This window comes from Anarhichas minor, unplaced genomic scaffold (assembly GCF_050575085.1).
Source record: "Anarhichas minor isolate MPS153535 unplaced genomic scaffold, ASM5057508v1 ptg000004l, whole genome shotgun sequence".
Lineage (NCBI taxonomy): Eukaryota > Metazoa > Chordata > Actinopteri > Perciformes > Anarhichadidae > Anarhichas > Anarhichas minor.
Window position 1 is genome coordinate 16,506,534 of NW_027466450.1, and position 10,782 is coordinate 16,517,315.

Genomic DNA, 10,782 nt, shown 5'->3' on the forward strand with positions numbered 1-10,782 from the left:
AAAGCAACAGAGAGAGAACGATCAAGCAGAGAAAAAAACAAAGATTTTATTCTTTCATCACAGTTAGTTGTGTTCTATCACCGCTATTTATATAATAATAATTACATTATAAATACATATACAATATATACATATATATTTGTATTATCTTTTTTATAAATTGTATTATTATATAACGTTTATTTATCTTTATATAAACACAATTACATGAATATTCAGGAGCTGGTCTCTCTGAATGCATTTTTGTAATGTTTTAAACGACTTGGAGGCAGTCACATCTGGCTGTTTTTGATATTAATTTATTCTGTAACGTGTTCTTTATTTTAATATTTCATTTTTATTAATATTTCACTCACCGCTGGTATCGATGTGTGTGCTTATCGACTGGTTTGGTCTGAATGAACTGCGCACGCAGTACAAACACAAGCGAAGCTAGCGGCCGCATTTCTGAGGTAAGAGGAGAAAACAACCAAATATTAAAACACGTGACGGTAGAGGAAGAAACGTTAACTTCACGTTAAACATATACGGACATACATCTACGTTGTATTAGATTTTAGGAGCTACGTTTACTGAAGAACTTCACCACGTGTGTTCTGCAGCCAGCGGTGAGTCGTGGTTAGGTGCGCTCAATTTGTTGTACAGCCTTGGCTGGGCAGGCGGGGTTTAGTGAGTTTTTGACTCGATAGAAGTGCTGGAATCTTGTAACTCCGACCGCGCGGGATAAAAAGTGTAGCAAAACAAACGCTCATCTGACAACCACACTAGCATACTTTATGAAAGCTATACATGTAGTTAAAGTAAACTTTTAGGTTAATTATCGTTAATTTAAAAGCAGAATATAGAAATATTAGTCACAGAAAAACGGTGTTACAAAATATTAAAGTGACACAACCGGAGATGAAAACAGCTCTAAACACTATAATCTCTCTTAATAAATACTCTTTATTAATATTGATCAGTTTTCACTATGATCATAGGTGTAAGAAGTATTCAGATATAAAGTAGTGATACTACTCTGTAGAAATACTCATAGTCATAATCGTACTCAAGCAGTACAAGTACAAAAGTATTCAACAAAGTACCAAAAGTACTTATTATGCAGACTGGTTCATTTGAGATACATATATGTTGTATTACTGAATTATTATTTAATAATGAGTTGTATTTCTGTTATTAATCATCACCATTTATTAGATTAATTATATTGTTTATTAATAATCTAAACTGTCAAATAAAGGTAGTGGAGTAGAATTATAAAGTAGCATAAAATAGAAAAAGTGAAGTACAAGTACATCATAATTGTATTAAGGATAGTACTTATATTTAACATTCTCTTCTCAACAAGTGTATTATTATCTTATTACATTATAATGTAAATTATATCAGTTTAACGGCTTCATAACTTAAACACATTACTGATTAGAATATAATAATAGTGAAACAAAGTGTATCAATACAATACAACTTCTAAGCACGTCGGAGATGATGTCATAGATGATGTCATAGATGAGTTATAGCCGTAGACTCTTCATTTAAACTTCCACAGAGAGGAACATAACATAACCAGCTGGATCATCACTGGAAAAAGTCCTGGAAAAAGAATTTAAATGATTATTATTATATCCTCGTATAAACAGGACTGAGCATCGCCCGAGGCCGGCCGTCATGGGGTTGACCAAACAGTACCTGCGCTACGCCGCCAGCGCCGTGTTCGGAGTGATCGGCGGCCAGAAAGCCAACATCGCGTACGTGACCCTCCGCGGGGGGGAGAGAGGCCGCTACGTGGCCGTGGCCGCGTGTGAACACGTCTTCATCTGGGACGTCCGGAAAGGAGAGAAGGTGAGATTCTATTCATTCATTTTTTTTTCTGACGCGGTTATCGACAAACGGGTTCAGGTCTCCAGCTCGGTGTCTCTCGTCCCCGGTCTAGGTCTTGATCCTGAAGGGCCAGAAACACGAGGTGACCTTCCTCTGCGCCTCGCCGGACGGCGTCCACGTGGCCGTGGGTTACGAGGACGGCGCCGTGCGGATCTTCAGCCTGCTGAGCAGCGAGAGCAGCGTGTCCTTCAACGGCCACAAGACCGCCGTCAGCACCATGCGCTACGACGCGCTCGGAGCTCGGCTCGTCACCGGATCACGGGTACGGTGATCACGGTGTTGAAATTAAATGTAATTACACGTATGTTGAAATACTGTTTGGCTTTGTTATAGCATGTGTTTATAAGCACTTTATGACCTTTTTTCAGGACACAGATGTGATCGTGTGGGACATCATCAATGAGTCGGGGCTCTACAGGCTGAGGGGCCACAAAGACGTCATCACAGAGGCCTTGTTCCTCAAAGACAGGAACCTCCTGGTCACCAGGTAACTCACCTTTTAACAACACGTTATATACGTTTATATAAAGGAAATAAGAACATTTCTACTGTCATACTTTTTATTTATTGTTTTATGAATTTGGCATCATTGAATCCTGCTACGCTGTCACTGAACAAACAGTGAATAATGTGGTTGTGAGTTTAAGCTGCACCAGACAGCCTTATTTCATAACCTTTATTAAACCAGGAAGTCACGTTAATAGTAAATGTATGTGTGTGCTTTTCAAACAACATAACCCTAAATGTAATATAATGTTTGTTATATATTTGAAGTGTGTTTTTCAGGCTTAACACCGTTTGAAACGGGACGTGCGGTGTTGCTAACGTCATGTTTCTGTGCTCAGCTCTAAGGACAGCTTTGTGAAGTGGTGGGACCTGGACACACAGCACTGCTTCAAGACCATGGTGGGCCATCGCAGCGAGGTGAGCGGCTCCGTCCTCCGTATTTAGGGAGAGCGGATTGAGTGGATGAGAGACTGACGGGGAGCTGAAGCCGTTATCGATGTTCTCTTTAAAGGCACCAGACTCCATTGAGAAAACCAGTAATTCTACGTCGCAGAACACAGGAGATGCTGGTCTACTGCTGTTAGTTAGTCTGTGTTGTTGTGTGACTTTGGTGTTTTTAAAGGTTCAGAATCACTAAAGTCACACAATAACATATAAAAACGAGGTGGTGGAGGCAGCGACAGACCAGCAGCTCCAGTGTTCTGTGAGCTAAAAAAAATCCTGTTTTTGTCAATGGAGTCTGGTGCCTTTGAAGAGAAACGTTAATATCTTGTCCTACCTGGATGAATCCATGTGACAGTGTGTGTTCTGTGTGTGTGTGTGTGTGTTAGGTGTGGGGCATGGTGCTGCTGAACCAGGAGAACCGGCTGTTAACGGGCTCAGCAGACAGTGAGCTCCGGGCCTGGGACATCAACTACCTGCAGGAGGTGAGACGAGCACACGGCTCGACTCTTTGATCGACTTTGATCGGCTCGACTCTTTGATCGATAACGACAAGAACCGGGAAGTTAAATCTGTCGTTAAAATGTGTCTACTCAGGAGAAAGCTGTGGGAGAGCCTAAGGTGAAGAAGGGGAAATCTCTGCTGGATGATGATGATGAGGAAGACAATGAGGAAGAGGCGGATGAAAGTCTTGAGGAGGTACGAGAGTACATGTGTGTGTATATATATATATATATAATGTTTTAACACAAAGTAATGCATGAAGAAAGTATCTCTGCATCGCTCGTTGTATAAACGTTACTTACATTGATGTCGGTCCTCTCCGTCCTCTCAGCGGATCCTGAGTTGTAAGAAAGCCGGATCGATCCTGAGGGAGGCCAGAGACCGCGTCGTCTCTCTGGCAGTGGACGCCAAGGCCCGAGTCATCGCCTGTCATGTGAGTGTTTGAGAGTCTCCTGGTTCCTACAGAAAGAGGACGATGGATCAGAGGGTTAGGGTTCCTTTAGGAACCATGAGAAGTCTGGGAGTTTAAGGAAGAAACCAAACTCAATGCACAAAGTGAATGTTTTTAGTTGACGTCTGATTGTGAAAGAAATTGACCTGATGTGTGTCAGGACTCTGGAGTTGACATTTAGTAGTGTTTTAGACACTTTGTGTTTATGCTAACTCTTAAATTGCATTATTGATATTAATATTTGTAATGCAGTGAATGCTTTACATGTTTTAATCTTTCTTCAGGGCAATGACGTCGTCCTGGAGATCTTCACTGTGCTGTCGGAGGAGGAGGTGCAGAAGAAGATGACTAAGAAGCTGAAGAAAGCCAAAAAGAAGGCAGCGAAGTAAAGCCGGTTATTTCTCTTTGGTTACATGATGCGACATCGACTCCTTGTACCATCTAAAGTCCTTTAAGCAGTTGCTGAAGGTTGTTGTGTTGTTTCTTGCTGTAGAACTCAGGAAGACGCAGGCGAGGAGGAGGCGCAGCCGGTGGTGGAGCGGATGCTGAAGGACGAGATCCTCAAACTGACCAAAATCAAAGCCTCCGCCAAGATCAGGTGAGCGTGGAGCCCAACGTACCCGGAGACGTGAGCTTGAGACCAAACGGGGGGATTAACTCCTCCCTCCGTCTCCTCTCAGGTGGGTGGACTGCCTGTCGTGTGCCGGCGGCGAGCTGAAGGTGGCGCTGCTGCTGCAGAACAACACCATCGAGACCTACAGCCTGAAGACGTCGGACAGGACGCCCGCGGCCAATAAGACGGCTCGCCTCACGCTGGGCGGCCACCGCACCGACGTCCGCACGCTGGCCTTCAGCTCGGACAACCTGGCCGTCCTCTCGGCCTCGGGGGACACGGTCAAAGTCTGGAACAGGTGAGAGAAGTCCGGCCGCTCGATCCTCGAATGATAACCGGTAAGAGCCGAGCGGTGGTTTTAACGTGATGTCGGCGTTTTGCAGGTCAACGCTGCAGGTGATCCGCACCATGGCCTGTGAATACGCCCTCTGCTCGCTGTTCGTGCCTGGAGACAGACAGATCATCCTGGGAACGAAGGTGCTTTAAGAACTTCGAGGATACGGCAGCAACAGAACACTTCTCTGTGCAACATGGCCGACATTTTAACATTAAAAACTCAACATTGAAGGCTTTCTAGCGTGTTAAGAACAATATTTCCTGTTTTGTTTTACCTGTCAGAGCGGGAAGCTGCAGATCTTTGAGTTGGCCTCAGGAAGCCTGCTGGAGACGGTGGACGCTCACAACGGGTCTCTGTGGTCCCTGTGCCTCGCCCCAGACCAGGTAACCCGACCACCTGTCAGCAGTCACACCTGTCGCACCGCCTTTTGTCTTAATACTTTTACATAAATGTGAAGAACAGCTGTGTTTTCTGTGCTTCCTCATTGGCTGTGTGTGCGTTTTGTTCCTGCAGAGAGGCTTTATCACAGGAAGTGCAGATAAGACGGTGAAGTTCTGGGAGTTTGAGCTGATTAAGGACCAAGCGACCGACCAGAAGTAAGTATTTAAAATCATAAATTGCTCACAAAAATGCTGAGTAACAAGACTGAGAGACATGACTCATATTTAATGTGTGTGTGTGTGTGTGTGTGTGTGTGTGTGTGTGTGTGTGTGTGTGTGTGTGTGTGTGTGTGTGTGTGTGTGTGTGTGTGTGTGTGTGTGTGTGTGTGTGCGTGTGTGTGTGTGTGTGTTTAGGAGGCTGACAGTGAAGCACACACGCACTCTGCAGTTGGAGGAAGACGTTTTGTGTGTGAAGTTTTCTCCCGACCACAGACTGCTGGCCGTCTCTCTGTTAGACTCCACCGTCAAGGTCTTCTACACAGACTCACTGAAGGTACGGCCGACACGGCGTCATTCTGAACAATCGTTACGGTGTATTCGGTATAATCGCTTCGTTAATAGTTTAACTTTAACTCAACGTTTCTCCGTCTGGCTGCTGCAGTTCTTCTTGTCTCTGTATGGACACAAGCTGCCGGTTCTCTGTCTGGACATCTCACATGTGAGTACTCTCAAGACACAACTAATGATGAGTTAAAGCAGATAATCTCCTTCCACGTTGTTGATTGTTTCCTTGTGTTGGATAAGATGTGGTTGTGATGTTGGTCTCCACGTGGTCGGTTCTGACTCTGACCTCACGTTCTGTTCACCAGGACAACACGCTGATCGCCACCGGCTCCGCCGACAGAAACGTGAAGATCTGGGGTTTGGACTTCGGCGACTGTCACCGCTCCATGTTCGCTCATGACGACAGGTAACGCCCAGCAACCCAAAACATTTAAGAAAAATAATCAAATCAAATCATTTTCTAGTCCGCCGTGTTTCCAGCTGTGACTTCATCTGTTGCGTTCAGGGACTCTGTTAACGGGGACTGCCCTGTGACTTCACACCAGCTGCTCCTTCATCTCTTCTCTCATGGCGTCTTTTCTTGTTCTCTTCTCATCTAATTGCCTTTATGATTATTTCCCACTTTTCTTTGTTTCTTTTCGAGTCGCTAGATCGCTTTCTTTTGTCTTCCCTACCTTCTAGCTTTTTTATTCTGCGTTCTCTCTGTTTCTTCTCCGCAGCGTCATGTTCCTCCAGTTTGTCCCCAAGACTCATCTGTTCTTCACAGCGGGGAAAGACAAGAAGATCAAGCAGTGGGACGCCGACAAGTTTCAGCTCATCCAGACGCTGGAGGTGACGCTCTCCTCCGAACTATTTTATATATTTACTTGTGATGTGTGCGGTCCGGTGGCTTCGATCACGGGTCCTCTGGCGGGCTTCCTTCACATCTCAGATGCTGAAATGAAACACTGACCGCGCCTCGTTTGTCAGATGCAAACCAGATTTATCAAACAGTCCAAAACTAGATGATGTGCATTTAGGGATGACGGATTTCTGGACCACTTGTGTTGTTAATTGAGCGATGGTGGAATATAACCAAGTACGTTTACTCAAGTACTGTGAGGAACCTTTATCTGGTCCTGAACCAGTCTCAGTGTAGTCCCGATCCTCTATATGAACCAGTTTCAGTGTAGTCCTGATCCTCTATATGAACCAGCATCGCGATAATAACATATCGCGATATCACGTGATAATATGAACTGAATACCTCCAGGCTGACGTTTGTCCTTCGTCTCTGCTCTAAAGGGTCATCATCGGGAGGTCTGGTGTTTCACCATCAGTCCGAACGGCGACCACATTGTGTCGGCGTCTCACGACAAATCCCTTCGTCTGTGGGAGAGAACCAGGGAGCCCATCATCCTGGAGGAGGAGCGGGAGATGGTGAGGGGGAGGACAGAGATACTCAGTTATTTACACACACAGCGTCTCTGTGTCTCTAAATCACCCTGTCTTCATATTTACAGGAGCGGGAAGCAGAGTTTGAGGAGAGCATGGCCAAGGGAGATGATCCAGTGGTGAGCGCTTTCACCTGTTTAAATCAAAGAACAATCGGTTCCACCGCTGTGTTGGACGGGTGCAAGTGACGCATTCACTTGTTTTTGTCTTCAGGTACCCGGAGAGACTGAAGGAGAAGCAGCTCCAGCCGCCAAGAAGACCATCGACACGGTCAAAGCTGTGAGTTGTAGCATGAATATCTTTCTTATCCGATGAAGCCTGGTTGGATGCAACTATTTACATTGACATTAAAGTACGTCTGTGATTGGCTAAAGATGTGCAGGTGAAAACAGGACTCAGTTTGACCCTCGTCTTCACAGACTGCAGATACATTATTACATCTTTTATGTTCTGTGTTGATGCGTGTGATTTTGTTCTTGCAGGCGGAGAGAATCATGGAGGCTCTGGAACTTTACAAAGAGGAGAACAGGAAGTTGGAGGAGCATAAATATGCCAGTATGACAGCAGTGAACAAGGTACAGACATGCTCCACTTATTCTATGCTCTCTGTTGTCGCCCCGGCTCAGTGGAATGAGCTGTGGGGCGTAACATATGCTGCAGGTGTGCTGTGTTTGTTGGATGCTAATGGGAAACGGCTGATGTTGTTTTGCAGCTTCCTCTGCCGAAACCGAACCCCATCCTCGTTGCGTTTGGAAACGTTTCAGTGAGTAGAACGACGACGACAAACGTTGATATTAAGGATGAAAGTAAATGTTTTCATGTTGTTTTCAGCCGTAGATCCTCAGTCTGTCTTTGTCCTTCTTGCAGCCGTCCCGCTACGTTTTAGACGTCATAAAGAAGGTCAGATCGAGGTAAGACGCCACGTTTACCCACAAAGCTTATCACCGTCTGCGGTGCTCCGTGCATATTGAACTCAGTCGGTGTTCTTTTGTTTGTCCCGCAGTGAGCTGGAGGTTTCTCTGCTGGTGTTACCGTTCCCGTACGTCCCCCAGCTGCTGACGCTGTTCAACAGCTACATCCAGCAGGGCCTGGAGGTGGAGCTGGTCTGCCGCTGCCTGTTCTTCCTTCTCAAGTAAGTGTGTGTGTGTGTGTGTGTGTGTGTGTGTGTGTGTGTGTGTGTGTGCGCGCGCGTTTCCTGGTTTGACAGGCTGCATTACAGTAAAGTGATGTAATTTACTGAAATTATTTGCCTTTATCCACTTATATCCACATTACTGATTATTTATCAAATATCTTATTTTGTTAATATTGTGTGGAAGCACCAACAGTCAATCCTAATATTGAGATGGAGGTATTAGTTCTAACACATAGATGTATGAGATGTTCCGGAGTGAATCTAACTGTAGACCTGCTGCTGTAGGATGTTCTGGTGACTCGGTATTCCTCCGTTTCCTTCTAGGATCCATTTCGGTCACATCTCCGGTAACCAGATGCTGCTGTCCGTCATCGACGAGCTTCGGACCAACACAGTGTCCAAAGTGCAGGAGATCAGAGTGAGTAGCGTCTGGAGGAGAAGAGTCCGTCTGTTTAGACTCGTCCTCATCGCGCTTCTCTTTCTCTTGTGCGTCTCAGGACGTGATGGGCTTCAACAGCGCCGCGCTGCAGTTCCTCCAGCGGGAGATCGAGAGCAAAGAGGACGTGATGTTCTTCGCCGACGCCACGGGCCAACTGGCGAAGAAGAAGAGGAAGAGGAGGAAGAGGGAGCGAGCCATCCTGACCATCGCTTAAATCTTAAAGGACAATCTCTGTCTGTGTGTGTGAAGCTCTCAGCTGGATCCAGAGGACCACAGGGTTTCACTTTTCTATGTTTTGACATATTTTGTTATTCTGATTTATTTCCCAAATAAAAAATGCTCCCGAAAGCTGCCTCAGTCCAAGCTGTACTTTATGTTTAGATCTCCAAGCACAAGGAGCTATCGGTTACCAAAGTTGCCAAAAATAAATTAATTAATAAAATAATAAATGAACATGCCATAAAATGTACCAAAATAAAAATGAAATGTAGGCAATTTACCAATATTTCCAGATTTACCTTTGTGGTAAATGTTGATTTTTCTATTTATTTTTCCTTTTATTTATTTTTACAAATTTTTAAATGTATTTATTTATTTTTGCATTTAATATATTTTTTTATAAAAAAAGGGGAAAAAATAAATTGAAAACTAAATAAATAGGGGAATTAATAGAAAGGTAACGAGGCCAACCGGTGGGGAAGAAGAGGAGGAGGAAGAAGAAGAAGAGGAGGAGGAGGAGGAAGAAGGCTCGAGCATCCTGACCATCACTTTAACCATAAAGGACATCCTGTGCTGTGTGTGGAGCTCCCAGCTGTATTCCAGGGTTTCACAGTTGTTTTTCTACGTTGTTAAATCGTGATCGGATGCAACGCTCTGTTATTCAGCGACACGCTTCATTTCCCAAATAAACGGTCTGACTTCGTCTCACAGTGCTTCAGGTTTTTAGAGCTTTAAAAAGAAATAAATCCTCGTCTGCAGAGAGAAAAGCAGCGCGTCTCCACAGCGCTTAGGTCTCTATAAAACATATATAAATACGGTTTAAGCCTTAAATAGATACATGTCATGTTTACAGCAGCACCAGTACTCACAGATGACAGACGTGATTTAAGCTGGTTCTGGTCCTACAGGCCTACAGGGAGCCATTGAGACCAGGAGGGAGATGGGTTTTGAAACCCGTCAGACTACCTGAGCTCCAGACCACCTGGGTGAGCTGAAATGAGGGGAGATGCAGTCTGACTTTACAGCTCTTGTAACTCCGGCTGGATTTATAGTCTCAAGGCCGGGCGGACGTGGTAAACATATTTCATAGCGGGGGCAGAAATGTGAGATTCCCCCGGCCTCTTTACTCTCACACCCACATCAGACACTCTGTGTTTATTTGCTGACCGTGGGGCGCTGTGGAATAATGAAATAAACCTTTTAAAATATATTTCAAGAAAACACCTCTCGCTCACTGTTCCACGTTTTAATCTCACGGCGCTCAGAAAACAAATGAACTCTGTATTTACAGGGCTGTTAAAGACAAAGAGGGCCAGCAGCTCTTTATGGGGTTTGGTGGGTTTTTTGGGTCTCCGGGCTGTAAATGTCACACCTACCAAAATTAAAAATTCTTCAGCAAAAGTCCCAGACCGCACTCTGACACCATTAGCACCCAACGGCAGTTCAGATGAATCACGGTGAAAGTGTGATTTAAAGGGAAAACCTTCAGCGTTGGAAGTGAAAGCTTTGACGGCGTGACTGTTCACTGAACTCTGTGTTTTCATGGCTCACGCCAAATATGAATATGAAATCCCACAGCAATATTTCCTGGGTGTGTTCTCACTTCACTCATCTGTCCTGACTTCATGGCTCATTTTACAGCCGCTTTCTCAGACATCAGCGTGACTTGACTTTGATCAAAGTCATCTTGATTTATGTATTTAAATATCATAAAGATGGTGTTTCTGATTGAGTTCCAGATATAGAAAGAAAGAGTCACGAGCCAAACAATAGTCAAAGTGCTGTTTTCAAACAGTTCAAGTGAAATGAAATCTGTGTTTCTAGACCAGAGAACCAGTAAGAAGAGTGTGACTGATGTTTAGCTTCACTGTCTTCGA

At 44.7% G+C, this 10,782-nt stretch overlaps 1 protein-coding gene across 1 annotated transcript; it reads left to right on the plus strand.

Annotated features, from left to right (window-relative positions):
- Positions 1-388: 388 nt before the first annotated feature.
- Positions 389-9,038, plus strand: wdr3 (WD repeat domain 3). Its single transcript, XM_076111293.1, has 27 exons — positions 389-452; positions 1,641-1,842; positions 1,934-2,143; positions 2,250-2,368; positions 2,727-2,805; positions 3,219-3,314; positions 3,427-3,528; positions 3,665-3,766; positions 4,069-4,169; positions 4,278-4,382; positions 4,465-4,695; positions 4,781-4,874; positions 5,016-5,117; positions 5,248-5,330; positions 5,529-5,667; positions 5,776-5,832; positions 5,984-6,084; positions 6,398-6,509; positions 6,963-7,097; positions 7,181-7,231; positions 7,326-7,391; positions 7,595-7,687; positions 7,825-7,875; positions 7,980-8,023; positions 8,116-8,244; positions 8,572-8,665; positions 8,745-9,038. The coding sequence occupies exons 2-27, from the start codon at positions 1,669-1,671 to the stop codon at positions 8,898-8,900; spliced, it is 2,826 nt and encodes a 941-aa protein (XP_075967408.1). The 5' UTR covers positions 389-452; positions 1,641-1,668; the 3' UTR covers positions 8,901-9,038.
- Positions 9,039-10,782: the final 1,744 nt, after the last annotated feature.

Bases quoted from the DNA above. Each gene is read 5' to 3' on its own strand.
- wdr3 (XM_076111293.1), top strand. From the start codon at position 1,669: ATGGGGTTGACCAAACAGTACCTGCGCTACGCCGCCAGCGCCGTGTTC. The intron at 1,843-1,933 runs GTGAGATTCTAT...TCCCCGGTCTAG, and splicing joins ACGTCCGGAAAGGAGAGAAG to GTCTTGATCCTGAAGGGCCA. The intron at 8,245-8,571 runs GTAAGTGTGTGT...GTTTCCTTCTAG, and splicing joins TGCCTGTTCTTCCTTCTCAA to GATCCATTTCGGTCACATCT.